The 15124-nt window shown below is 41.8% G+C and overlaps 1 protein-coding gene across 1 annotated transcript in view; it reads right to left on the bottom strand.

Moving 5' to 3' along the window:
• SLC5A2 (solute carrier family 5 member 2) overlaps positions 1-15124 on the bottom strand; it is a 520185-nt gene that overhangs the window by 131768 nt on the left and 373293 nt on the right. Inside the window, exon 7 of the mRNA XM_053694827.1 lies at positions 10639-10789. Coding sequence (XP_053550802.1) covers positions 10639-10789 — 151 coding nt within the window. The remainder of the gene's footprint in view (positions 1-10638; positions 10790-15124) is intronic.

The following is a 15124-nucleotide window of genomic DNA, read 5'->3' as shown; positions in this document are numbered from 1 at the left end:
ATATGTCGTCCAGGTAGGGCACCACTGCAATTCCCTGAGACCTGATCACTGCCAAGAGAACCCCCAGAACCTTTGAGAAACTTCTGGGAGCTGTGGCAAGGTCAAACGGAAGAGCCACAAACTGAAAGTGTTTGTCTAGAAAGGTGAATCTCAGGAATTTGTGATGATCCCTGTGGATAGGAACATGAAGATACGCGTCCTTCAGGTCTATCGTCGTCATGAACTGACCCTCTTGGACCAAAGGAATTTTAAAGGATGGTACCCTGAGAGACTTGTAGAGGCACTTTAGGTCTAAAATGGGTCAAAAAGTTCCCTCTTTTTTGGGAACCACAAACAAATTTGAATAGAATCCTAGAGCCTGTTCCCTTACTGGAACTGAAACAATCACTCCCAGGGAGGAAAGGTCCTGAACGCAGTTCAGGAATGCCTCTCTTTTTAACTTGTCTGCAGATAATCTTCAGAGGTGGAATCTGCCCCTGGGAGGGAAAGTTTTGAATTCTATTTTGAAACCCTGAGATATTATGTCCACAGCCCAAGGATCTGGGACATCTCGTCTCCACGCTTGACAAAACAGGGAAAGTCTGCCCCCCACTTGATCCAAACCTGGACTGGGAGCCGACCCTTCATGCTGACTTAGACTCAGCTGAGGGTTTCTTTGATTGGTTCCCCTTATTCCAAGACTGATTGGGCTTCCAAGAAGACTTGGACTGCTCCTGCTTGGAAGAGGGAGAGGAAGACTTTTTACCTTGAAGTTACGAAAGGAACGAAAATTACTTTGACGTCCTTTGAGTCTGTTCTTCTTGTCTTGCAGTAGAAAAGACCCTTTTCCACCTGTAATATCAGAAATTATTTCTGCCAGACCAGGTCCGAACAAGGTCTTCCCCTTGTAAGGAAACGCCAGAAGCTTGGACTTAGAGGTAACATCAGCTGACCAAGATTTTAGCCACAATGCCCTGTGGGCTAGGACAGTGAAGCCAGACATCTTGGCTCCCAGTCTAATAACTTGCATGTTAGCATCAGAAATAAAGGAATTGGCTAGTTTGAGAGCCTTAATCCTATCTTGTATCTTCTCCAACAGAGTCTCTACTAAAATTGATTCAGACAAGGCGTTGCACCAATAAGATGCCGCACTTGCTACTGTGGCAATACAAACTGCAGGTTGCCATTGAAGACCTTGATGAACATACATCTTCTTCAAATAAGCTTCAAGCTTTTTGTCCATGGGATCCTTAAAAGGTGCAGCTATCCTCTATAAGGAACCTAGTTCTCTTAGCCAGAGTAGAAATAGCCCCTTCTACTTTAGGCACCGTGCGCCAAGAATCTTTAATGGAGTCAGCAACAGGAAACATCTTTTTAAATACGGGAGACGGGGAGAAAGGAATCCCTGGCTTCTCCCATTCCTGTGAAATAATCTCCGTCACACAGTCTGGGACAGGAAAAACTTCCACAGAGTAAGGAACATCATAGTATTTATTAAGTTTACTAGACTTCTTAGGGTTGACAACGACAGAAGTATCGGAGTCATCAAAAGTAGCCAAAACCTCCTTTAACTGTACACAAATGTGTTCAAGCTTAAATCTGAAGTTTAATTCTTCAGTATCAGATGAAGGAATAATACTGTCCAAATCTAAGATTTCACCCTCAGAGGCTACCTGTGTATCCTCCTCATCAGACTTATGAGGGAGGGCAACCTGCGTAGCAGTAGGTGGAACAGAAACCTTACTATCTGAATGTCTAATTTTCCTCTTGCGTTTTCCAGCATAGGAAAAGCAGATAATGCTGCAGATACCGCAGAAGATACCTGTGCAGCAAAATCTGCAGGCAAATAAACTCCTCCAGGAGGCTGAGAGGAACTGCAGGGCACTGTATGTGATGCCATAGAGGCTTGGGACGTTTGAGGTGAAAGCTGTGGCATTGCCTGAACAGCATCATCCTGAGAGACATTGGGCTCAGAGGGCAACAATTTATCTTTAAATTGAAGTGTTCTAGCTAAGCATGCAGCACAGAATTGCATAGGCAAAACAATTTGTGCCTCTAGGCATAACAAGCATTTCTCAAAAAACACAGAGTCTTGGTCCATGTCCATAATACTAAAACATAATTTATTCTTACCTGATAAATTTATTTCTCAACACGGTGAGTCCATGGATCAACTTAATTACTGTTGGGAATATCACTCCTGACCAGCAGGAGGAGGCAAAGAGCACCACAGCAAAAGCTGTTAAATACCACTCCCCTATCCACAATACCCAGTCATTCTACCAAAGGGAAAGGAGAAAGGAAGTAAAATAAAGGTGCAGAGGTGCCTGAGGTTTATAAAAAAATAAACTATCGGGCCGTGGACTCACCGTGTCAAGAAATAAATAAATTTATCAGGTAAGAATAAATTATGTTTTCTTTCTAATGACACGGTGAGTCCACGGATAATCTTAATTACTGTTGGGAACCAATACCCAAACTAAAGGATGCAGATGATAAGGGAGGGAGAAGACAGTTAACCTAAACAGAAGGCACCACTGCTTGAAGAACCTTTATTCCAAAAGAAGCCTCTGCTGAAGCAAAAGTATCAAATTTGTAAAATTTAGAAAAAGTATGCAAAGATGACCCCAGAAAAGACAACAAATATAGAAGAAGACTGGCGAAAATCCTTAGTCGCCTGCAGATAATATTTCAATGCACGAACCACATCCGGGGTGTGCAACAAACACTCCTTATGAGAAGAAGGATTAGGACACAAAGAAGGAACAACAATCTCTTGATTAATATTCTTATCAGAAACAACCTTGGGAAGAAAACCCAAGGCAATACGCAGAACTACCTTATCAGAGTGAAAAATAAGAAAAGGAGATTCATACTGTAAGGCTGAAAGCTCTAAAACTCTTTGAGCCAAAGAAATAGCCACTAGAAACAAAACCTTCCAAGATAACATCTTAATATCCAAAGAATGCATAGGTTCAAACGGAGCCTGTTGAAGAACTCTAAGAACCAAATTAAGACTCCAAGGTGGAGTAGTAGACTTAAACACAGGCCAAATTCTAACCAAGGCCTGACAAAAAGAATGAACATCTGGCACATCCGCCAGGCGCTTGTGCAATAAAATAGATAAAGCAGAAATTTGACCCTTAAGGGTACTAGCAGATAAACCTTTCTCCAAACCCTCCTGGAAAAAAGACAAAATCCTAGGAATCCTAACTCTACTCCATGAGTAGCCTCTGGATTCACACCAATACAAATATTTACGCCAAATCTTATAATAAATCTTCCTAGCCACAGGCTTATGAGCCTGAATTATAGTCTCAATGACTAACTCAGAAAAACCACACTTAGAAAGAATCAAGCATTCAATCTCCAAGCAGTCAGCTTCAGAGAAATGAGATTTGGATGAAGGAAGGGACCCTGCAGAAGCCAAGACGCCAAAGGTGGAAGAGAAGACATCTCCACCAGATCTGCAAACCAGATTCTGCGAGGCCACACCGGAGCTATGAGAATTCACAGATGCTCTCTCTTGTTTGATCCGAGCAATGACCCGAGGAAAAAGAGCAAATGGAGGGAACACATATACCAGACTGAATGTCCAAGGAACTGCTAGAGCATCTATCAGAACAGCCTGAGGATCCTTTGACCTCGACCCGTACCTCGGAAGTTGGCATTCTGACGAGATGCCATGAGATCCAACTCCGGCTGCCCCCAACTGAAAATCAAGCTGGAAAATACCTCTGGATGAAGTTCCCACTCCCCCGGATGGAAAGTCTGTCTGCTCAGAAAATCCGCTTCCCAATTGTCCACCCCTGGAATGTGGATAGCAGACAGACATTTGTGAGTCTCCGCCAGCTGAATAATCTTGGTTACCTCTGTCATGGCCAAGGAACTCTGAGTTTCTCCCTGATGATTGATGTCAGCCACTGACATTATGTTGTCCGACTGAAACCTGATAAACTGGGTTGAAGCTAGCTGAGGCCAGACTAGAAGAGTATTGAAAATTGCACTCAGTTCCGAAACATTTATTGGAAGAACCGACTCCTCCCGAGTCCATAGACCCTGAGCCTTTAATGAACTCCAGACAGCACCCCAGCCCAGCAAACTGGCATCCGTGGTCACAATCACCCAGGCAGGTCTGTGAAAGAAAGTTCCCTGAGAGAGAAGATCCTGAGACAACCACCATGGAAGAGAATCTCTGGACATCTGATCTAGAACAATCTTTGGAGATAGATCCGCATAATCCCAGTTCCATTGCCTGAGCAAGCATAACTGCAGAGGTCTGAGGTGGAATTGAGCAAACGGAATGATGTCCATGACTGAAACCATCAGACCAATAACCTCCATGCACTGAGCCACTGACGGCCAAGGAAGGGACTGAAGAGCAAGACACGTATGGAAAATCTTTGATCTTCTTGCCTCTGTCAGAAAAATCTTCATCTCTAGAGAATCTATAATGGTCCCCAAAAATACCACTCTTGTAGCTGGAATTAAGGAACTTTTTCCTAAATTCACCTTCCAACCGTGGGAGCACAGAAAAGACAACAAAAACTCTGTGTGGGAGTTTGCTAGTTGAAAAGATGGAGCCTGAACTAAAATGTCTTTCAGATAAGGAGCCACTGCAACACCCTTCAGTCGAAGCACTGCCAACAATGCTCCCAGGACCTTTGAAAAAATTCTTGGAGCTGTTGCCAGACCAAAAGGATGAGCTACAAACTGAAAATGTTTGACTAGAAATGCAAATCTTAGGAACCTGTGATGATCCCTGTGAATGGGAAAATGCAGATACGCATCCTTTAGATCCACTGTGGTCATGAAATGACCTTCCTGAACCAAAGGAAGAATGGAACGAATAGTTTCCATCTTGAAAGACGGAACTCTGAGAAACCTGTTTACACTCTTGAGATCTAAAATAGGTCTGAAAGTTCACTCCTTTTTGGGAGCGATGAAGAGATTGGAATAAAAACCCAGACCCTGTTCCTGAACCGGGACAGGAACTATCACTCCCATGTCGGAAAGATCCTGAACACAAATTAAGAACACCTCTCCTTTTATATGGTTTACAGATAACCAGGAGAGAAGAAAACTGCCTCTGGGAGGAACATTCTTGAACTCTAGTTTGTAACCCTGGGACACGATATCTACCACCCAGGGATCCTGAACATCTCGAACCCAAGCTTGAGCAAAGAAAGAGAGTCTGCCCCTCACAAGATCCATTCCCGGATCGGGGGCAGACCCTTCATGCTGACTTTAAGTCAGCAACAGGCTTCCTGAACTGCTTCCCCTTATTCCAAGATGATTTGACTTCCAAGATGGCTTGGACTGTTCCTGCTTGGAGGAAGAAGAGGAAGATTTACCAGAGAAGTTACGAAAGGAACGCAAATTACTCTGCCGACCCTTCTGTTTATTTATTTTATCCTGAGGAAGAGAATGCACCTTCCCTCCCGTAATATCAGAAATAATCTCGACCAAACCTGACCCAAACAAGGTCTTACCCTTGTAAGGAATAGACAAAAGCTTAGACTTAGGGGACACATCCACAGACTAGGATTTCAACCATAAAGTTCTGCGGGCTAAAATGGCAAAACCTACATTTTAGCTCCCAACTTGATGACCTGTAGGGAAGCATCTGCAATAAAGCAATTAGCCAACTTCAAAGCTTTGATTCTATCCTGAATTTATTCAAGAGGAATATCCTGCTGAATAGAATCAGACAATGCATCAAACCAATATGCCGCCGCACTAGTAACCATAGCAATACACGCAGCCGGCTGCCATTGATACCCCTGGTGAATATAAATCCTTTTAAGCAAAGCTTCCAATTTCTTATCCATAGGATCTTTAAAGGAACAGCGGTCCTCAATAGGAATAGTGGTCTTCTTGGTCAGAGTGAAAACTGTTCCCTCTAACTTAGGAACCATCTGCCAAGATTCCTTAAAAGAATCGGCAATATGAAACATTTTCCTAAAAATTGGAGAAGGGGAAATCCCAGGCTTCTCCCATTCTCGTGCAATAATATCTGAAACATGATCTGGTATAGGAAAAACTTCCACCGAGGAAGGGACATCAAAAAACTTATTAAATTTGCTAGATTTCTTAGGAATAACCATGACTGAAACCTCAGAGTCATCCAAGGTAGCCAAAACATCCTTAAGTAACAAACGGAGGTGCTCCAGCTTAAACCTAAAGGAAACAACCTCAGGTTCAGAAGGAGGATTTACACTATCAGAATCTGAGATCTCACCCTCAGATGCTACTGAAGTATCTTCCTCCTCAGACTTATGAGAAGAAACACTAGACACAACTGCAACAGAATCGGAAACTTTATACTTCCTCCTTCGCTTCCCCTGTAACATAGGAAAAGCAGACAAAGCCTCAGATACTGCCAAGGATATATGGGTAGCCATATCCTGCAAGGAAAAACCAACCTGAGATGAAACACAGGGCACTGCAGAAGATTGGAACGTATGAGGAGAAAACTGCAGATTAGCCTGAACAGGAGACTCCTGAACAACATCCGCCCTAGACAATGAAGGCTCAGAATCAAAAGTCTATCCTTTTTAATGTAATGTTCTCTCAATACAAGAGGAACAAAAAAGGATAGAAGGCTCAACATTAGTATTTAAACATAGAGAACAAGCAGCAGCTTGCAGGACCTCTTGGTCCATCTTTATCCAAAGGAAAAATAACCTTAATCAATAACAAATTCTAAGTCAAATCAGAATTTTAATGAAACAAAGAAACTTTACTGTCCCTTTAAATTTTAAACAGAAGTTTTTTTTTTATTATTATTTAAATAAACTAGATAATCCTTAAATAAACTGTACAATAAACCTTGCAGCAACAATTTTTCACAAAATGAATGCAAAAAGAGACACAAACGTTATAGTCCCTGACATTCAGACACTTAAAGGGACATTATACACTCATTTTTTCTTTGCATAAATGTTTTGTAGATGATCTATTTATATAGCCCATAAAGATTTATTTTTAAAAAAATGTATAGTTTTGCTTATTTTTAAAAAACATTGCTCTGATTTTCAGACTCCTAACCAAGCCCCAAAGTTTTATGAGAATACCGTCAGATACCTTCTCCAGCTTGCTCCTGTTTGTGTAAAGGGCCTTTTCATATGCAAAAGAAGGGGGAGTGGGGAGTGTCTTATTTCCCACTTGCAGTGGGCTTTCCAGCTAACTTTTAAACAGAGCTAAACTGAGAGTTTCTAAGTAAGTCTTTAAACTGTTTTATCATTGAATTTTTTATCAGTATCTGGGCATCTTGTTCTTTATAGTAGTGTCTATTACATGCAGATATTTGAAAATGAGTGTATACTGTCCTATTAAATATAAACAGAGCAACAACCCCACAAAAAAACAGGCAACCCCCACACCTCAGCAAGCTCTGCTGAGGTGCCTACCTGACCTGCTGGAAAACAAAGTCAGAAAATGATCCGGACCCCCACACAGCCGCAGCGGAGAGAACGCTGAACCACCTCTGAGGAGCTATGCAGCAGAGCTGCAACATCCAGGAACAACAGGAAACAGCTAAAAGGGCGCCAAAAACGCCCTTGCTATCTCAGATAAGCCCGCCTATTGTGGGCGTGGTTTAACAAACCTCACAGTAGCCATTAATACACAAACAAAAAACATGTACACCAAAGTGAAAACATAATAAACTGAGCCAAACATCCCCAGTTCCTGCAAAACTGCCATACAATAAACCGTCACCCTAAAAGGCTGATTGTATATTTAGACAGAATTAACTGTCAAAGTGCCAAATGCTCCTATATCAAAACAGGGAAAGAAATAGGCACTTACCTCAAAAATCTGTCCGGCAGCAGGACAGCTCACTTGGTATGAGAGGGGCTCCCTACCTCACATGGAACTGTGAAAAAAAGAAAAGGCTGAGTAAACGTACTCAAACTTTCAACCAAGGGCAGCATGAAATTACTTGGGAGGCTCAGTGGGGATTATACCCCACAAGTTCCCAAATGCTTAAAAGCCACCACTTGCTCTACTGAAGAGACTGACATGGACTATCCCAAAATCCCAAAGAAAACCAGAGCAAACTTGCTCTGCTTAAAAAATAACAAACTCTTGATTGAAGAACACCTAACTTTACCCCTCCTTGAACTGATACAATCAAAGAGAAAGACTGGGGATTGTGGGTAGGGGGAGTGGTATTTAACAGCTTTTGCTGTGGTGCTCTTTCCCTCCTCCTGCTGGTCAGGAGTGATATTCCCAACAGTAATTAAGATGATCCATGGACTCACCATGTCATTAGAAAGAAATAAAAAATTCCCCAAATTGTAGAAGTTTTTAAATACACTGTCACTTTATGAATTTTTAATACCACAATTTGCCTGCCAGAAGTCTCTAAAACGATCGTATAGTAGATCAACACTGAAGAGACTGAAATTCAATGACGCTGCTCAAATATCCGACAGCAGAGAGATGTCACATGACCGGCAGAGAGAGGAAACTACTCAGCAAGTAAAAGGCACGCGTTTCCCTCTGCCTACAACATAAGATGCAAGTAGCTGCAGCTGATTTCAAACTCAAGCAGTCTGTCAGTTAGACTGTTCTAGCTAAGCAAGCAAAGAAAACCAACTGCCAAATGTTAAGTTTATACATAAATCCCTGTATAAAACAGAAGCCACACACATACTAAAAGTATTTCAACAAAATTAGCCCAAAGAGGAAAAACGTCCCAATAAAGGGAAGATTAACCCATAGGCCTCGCCGTATTCAGCATTGCACCAGCAGCTCACAAGAGATGCTGGTGCAACGCCACCCCCTGCAGAATTGCGGCCAATGGGCCGCCAGCAGGGGGGTGTCAATCAACCCGATTGTACTAGATCGGGTTGTATTGTGGCGATGTCTGTCCGCCTGCTCAGAGCAGGCGGACAGGTTATGGAGCAGCGGTCTTTGTGACCGCTGCTTCATAACTGCTGTTTCTGGCGAGTCTGAAGGCTCACCAGAAACACAGGCCCACAAACTCCATACGGAGCTTGATACATATGCCCCCTAGTCTCAACATACATAATGTGCCTGCCCACTGCCAAAGAAAATCCTGTATAAAGGATTTTAAAAATGTCCCCATCTACTGCATATGACATATTCTTCTGAATTTCAAGTCTCCAAGACCTAGAAGACAAAAGCACTTACCTGCAGTCTAGCTGTCCGGCAGGAAGACAGCTCACAAGGCGTGAAAGGACACATACTCCTTACAGACACCTGTAGAAAAAGAAAGAACAGAGTAACCAACTCTGGCTTTCTGTACCATGGGCAGCAATGTGTTAGGAAGTTGTGAGGTAGTCCTTGCTTTGTTTCCTAACTGCTTAAAAGCCACCACTACTCTACTGAAGAGATTGACATGGACTCAGCTAAACCCAAATCCTTGCTTGCAGGGAAAAGTACCCGAAAAAGGAATTAATTTCTTCAGACACCAAACTTCACCTCCTCCATTGACAGAGGCAAAGAGAATGACTGGGGGTTATGGATAAGGGAAGTGACTCTTAACAGCTTTGCTGTGGTGCTCTTTGCCTCCTCCTGCTGGCCAGGAGTGAATATCCCACTAGTAGTTGGAATGACTTTGTGGACTCTCCATGTCTTAGGAAAGAAATAGGAAGAGTGAAGCGAGTAAGTAACAGTATGATATAGAAAGAGTGAAGCGAGTAGGTAACATTATGGTACAGAAATAGTGAAGTGAATAACACTTTGATTTATTAAGAGTAAAGAAAGTAGGTAACATTATGGTACAGTAAGAGTGAAGTGAATAACACTTTGATTTATTAAGAGTAAAGCAAGTAGGTAACATTATGGTACAGTAAGAGGGAAGCGAGTAGGTAACACTATGGTATAGTAAGAGTGATGCAAGTAAATAACACTATGATATAGGAAGAGTGAAGCGAGTAGGTAATATTATGGTACAGAAAGAGTGAAGCGAGTAAGTAACACTATGATTTATTAAGAGTAAAGAAAGTATGTAACATTATGATACAGTAGGAGTGAAGCGAGTAGGTAACACTATGGTATAGTAAGGGTGAAGCGAGTAGATAACATTATGATATAGTAAGAGTGAAGCAAGTAGGTAGCACTATGGTATAATAAGAGTGAAGCGAGTAGGTAACACTATGGTATAGTAAGGGTGAAGTGAGCAAGTAACACTATGATATAGTAAGCGTGAAGCGAGTAAGTAACACTATGGTAAAGTAAGGGTGAAGCGAGCAAGTAACACTATGGTATAGTAAAAGGGAAGCTAGTAAGTAACACTATGATATAGGAAGAGTGAAGCAAGTAACACTACGGTATAGTAAAGGTGAAGTGAGTAGGTAACACTATGGTATAGTAAGAGTGAAGCGAGTAAGTAACACTATGGTATAGTAAGAGTGAAGCGAGCAAGTAACACTATGATATAGGAAGAGTGAAGCGAGTAAGTAACACTATGGTATAGTAAGAGTGAAGCGAGTAGGTAACATTATGATATAGTAAGAGTAAAGCAAGTAGGTAGCACTATGGTATAGTAATAGTGAAGTGAGTAAGTAACACTATGGTATAGGAAGAGTGAAGCGAGTAAGTAACAGTATGGTATAGTAAGGGTGGAGCACACAGGTAACACTATTGTTTAGAAAGCAAGGGGGACTCACATATCACATTTCTCACCTTCCCACCATTAAGAGTTCTCGCTCAGCAGCCTGAGGTCTCAGTCGTGTCCAGATGTCCATTGTAAAGAGAGTGCTGCTGCTGTTGAATATTGATGCGAGACTGCTCATGAGAGCCGCAAGCATCACAGCAAGCATGAGACCCCGCAGACCTGAGAGACAGATGGGGAAAGGGAGGTAAAATGTCTGGAAAGCAGAGTATACATATTAAAGGGCCGGTGTGGCTGTCAGTGATAAAGTGAAGGGTTAATAAATACTCTGCATATAATACCCCACACTTTAATTTTGACTTTACACCCCTGTGATTTCAGTCTCAGCCCTTCTCACCTCTGAGCTATACAAATTAATGTCTTGACCTATTTCCCTGTAAGTTGTATTAGATCACGTGCCAGTTTTGTAGCCACCTATGTAAGCTGTCTGGATTATTTATATCCTTCAGTAGATACGGACACCAGAGCTGTGTACAATGCACATGATGAGACCTAATCAGTGACCAATATAGTGATATAAGGACCTCACTGTTCCAACTGCTAACACCTCTTACCCTAGTCTCACCTGCAACTACACTTTGTCTGAAATAGTAATTTCCTAATTTCGCAGTGGTGGCTCATGTAAATATTCTAGGTCTCATTTCTCAGTGGTGGCTCATGTGAATATTCTAGGTCTCATTCCTCAGTGGTGGCTCATGTAAATATTCTAGGTCTCATTCCTCAGTGGTGGCTCATGTGAATATTCTAGGTCTCATTCCTCAGTGGTGGCTCATGTAAATATTCTAGGTCTCATTCCTCAGTGGTGGCTCATGTAAATATTCTAGGTCTCATTCCTCAGTGGTGGCTCATGTAAATATTCTAGGTCTCATTTCTCAGTGGTGGCTAATGTAAATATTCTAGGTCTCATTTCTCAGTGGTGGCTCATGTAAATATTCTAGGTCTCATTCCTCAGTGGTGGCTCATGTGAATATTCTAGGTCTCATTCCTCAGTGGTGGCTCATGTGAATATTCTAGGTCTCATTCCTCAGTGGTGGCTCATGTAAATATTCTAGGTCTCATTCCTCAGTGGTGGCTCATGTAAATATTCTAGGTCTCATTCCTCAGTGGTGGCTCATGTGAATATTCTAGGTCTCATTCCTCAGTGGTGGCTCATGTAAATATTCTAGGTCTCATTCCTCAGTGGTGGCTCATGTGAATATTCTAGGTCTCATTCCTCAGTGGTGGCTCATGTAAATATTCTAGGTCTCATTCCTCAGTGGTGGCTCATGTAAATATTCTAGGTCTCATTCCTCAGTGGTGGCTCATGTAAATATTCTAGGTCTCATTCCTCAGTGGTGGCTCATGTAAATATTCTAGGTCTCATTCCTCAGTGGTGGCTCATGTGAATATTCTAGGTCTCATTCCTCAGTGGTGGCTCATGTAAATATTCTAGGTCTCATTCCTCAGTGGTGGCTCATGTAAATATTCTAGGTCTCATTCCTCAGTGGTGGCTCATGTAAATATTCTAGGTCTCATTCCTCAGTGGTGGCTCATGTAAATATTCTAGGTCTCATTCCTCAGTGGTGGCTCATGTGAATATTCTAGGTCTCATTCCTCAGTGGTGGCTCATGTGAATATTCTAGGTCTCATTCCTCAGTGGTGGCTCATGTGAATATTCTAGGTCTCATTCCTCAGTGGTGGCTTTTGTAAACATTCTGGGCTCGATTACAAGTGGAGCACTAAATATAATTTGCAATTTTAACTGCGGGCAGCGAATTATGCCCGCTCGCCACAATGCAGGGTGGACTGGGTTCCCGGACGTGAAGCTGGTCCATCTGTTTTTTTTATAAATGGAGCCCATACTTTGCCTATATAAACATTTATTGTGTGTGCAGACGTTCTTTTAATTCAATGCTAAATTACTGATATTTACTGTAAATATATTAACATGTGTTGTGTGTTCAGACCTTTGTAGTGCGGTGCTTAATTGCTGATATATACTATGCATATTGTGGTAAGGCCATTGCAAACATGGCCAGGAGAGCCAGGCAACTGTAGCTTATGTGCAATATCATTTAAATAACAAAAAAAAGTATCTTTCCAACATCAGGGTACACTTTCCCTTTAAATGACTGCATGACTACCAAAACCACTATTGTTCTTCCCAGGCTCAGCTTGAAAACCATTCTGAGTAGGACATATCAACAGATACACAGGCTAAAACAACAAGAGAAGTAGAAGAACAACTACTAATACTATGATCCTTACCAAGTGCCTGAGAAGTTTGTTCAATATCCGCTTGAACAATGGCTGAAGAAGAAACCACTCCTATAGGAGATATGACTGAACATACCTCATTGCTGTATAGCAAAAAAACGTTCCTCACACTGAAGTTTTCATGTACTCCTCAGCTTCTGTGGGAACAGCAGTGGACCTTAGTTACAAATGCTAAGATCATCATCCTCCAGGCATAAATCTTCATCTATGTCCTGCCTGAAAGCAAATAGTACAACACCGGTACCATTTAAAAATAACAAACACTTGATTGAAGATAAAATAAAACTAACAGTTTAACACCTCTTCTCTTTACTCTTCCTGCTTAGAGCCAGCAAAGAGAATGACTGGGGGGTGGAGTTAAGGGGGGAGCTATATAGACAGCTCTACTGTGGTGCTCTCTTTGCTACTTCCTGTCAGGAAGGACAATATCCCACAAGTTAGGATGAATCCGTGGACTCGGTACATCATGCAAAAGTAAAATTAATTTCCCAGATGATCATCCCTAGAATGAAAAGCCAGACAACAACTGTTCTTTAGCTAAGAGGAAATTCAAAACATCACCTTTATCACCAGGAAACAGAGTTCCCCTCAGATGGTTATCATGTCACTTCTGTGGCCCTGTCTTACTGCAAGAGCAAAATAAACTTTTTTTCAAAAGATGCTAAACCCAAAGAGCCTTGAAGTTTGCACAGAGACCCAGAATCAACATTGGATACCTCACCTCCCGAGGAAACCAGACCTATTGTACCTCCTTACCATTGACAGGATCTTTAGAAGCAAAATCTTGATTCCCAGTTTCAGGAGATACTTGAAGAGAAACTGAACTTATAAAAGAAAGGTTAGTGCATAGAACAGATTAAACTTTTCTATGAGAGTCTCTAGTCTGAATTCTATCTGATGTTCCTGAAGAAACTTGAACAGTAACCAGAGAATTAGGACAGACTAAAACTAAGGAGCCGATTTATTATAGTGCGAGCGGACATGATCCGCTGCCGCACATCGATATATGCTGTCCACATTTATCATTGCACAAACATTTCTTGTGAAATGCTTATGCAATGCCGCCCCCTGCACATTTGCGGCCAATCGGCCGCTAGTAGGGGGTGTCAATCAACCCTATCATATGTGATCGGGCTGATTGCTGTACGCAGCTTCAAAGGTGGTGGACGAGTTAAGGAGCAGCTGCTTCTTAACTTCTGCTTCAGGCAGACCTGAAGCGGAGTGGGTCAGAAGCAGCATCCACTGCTTCATAAATCGATCCCTCTGCCTCTTAAAGGGGTTTAACCTGCCACCTACCAAAAACACAGGATTGGGGCCACACCTTCATGCATTAGTCTTCTTAGCCGGCTTAGACTTATTCTAGTTAGTACTGGGTCTCAAAACTGAACCAGAAGTACTCTGTTTCTGTTCAGAGGAAACCACTTATTTATTTCTTATTCTGGAAAAAAATGGATTTAAATGATTACACGGTTTGTCATCAGAAGCTTTGGGATTGTTAACCCCTAAAGTATTCAAGACATTATTTAAAAGTGAACAAATACGTTCAACTTTAAAAAAATATATAGGGCTCAACATCAAATAAAGATTCTTCACCCTCTGAAGATATAACAGTATCCCTGGCCCCAGGGCACATAGTACTGGTAGAAGGAGAAACCTGTACTGACCATAAACACTTGATTGCAGGTGGGAGAGCAGCCATAGCTTCAGATACTGCTGCTATAATTAACCATCTCAATTTAGGTGACAGTTCCTCAAAATTTTCCTGTAATGAAGAAACAGAAGTAGCATTATTACCCACAGAAACAGCATTAGATTGGTCTAACTGCAACAACACATTTAAACATGAGTCACATAAATGAGCTGAGGAAGGTACTTCAGCATTCTTACAGTTTAAATACAACATCCACCTTAGTGGAATGCACATTAAGTCAAATTACCTCTTATAAGGAAAAAACGCATGCCAAAAACCTGACGTGCGCATAACCGACAAGCGTGCGCTAACCCCACGAGTGACTGAAAAATACCATAATTAAGAACTATGGCGAGTTTACTAACCCGACGTGCACATAACTGACCAGCGTGAGCTAACCGACAAGTGACAACAAAAAATACCCCTATTAGAAAACTATGCACTAACGCAATGAACACTAACCAGATGTGCGGAAACTCAAAGGTTGACGCAAAATAACTATAAGGGGAATAACAAAGAAAGATTCTGTTCCAGGGCCATATATAAAGAAA

Source organism: Bombina bombina, chromosome 11 (genome assembly GCF_027579735.1).
Source record: "Bombina bombina isolate aBomBom1 chromosome 11, aBomBom1.pri, whole genome shotgun sequence".
In the NCBI taxonomy this organism is placed as follows: domain Eukaryota; kingdom Metazoa; phylum Chordata; class Amphibia; order Anura; family Bombinatoridae; genus Bombina; species Bombina bombina.
Note: the sequence above shows the minus strand (reverse complement) of the source record. Positions and strands in the feature narration are given on the sequence as shown.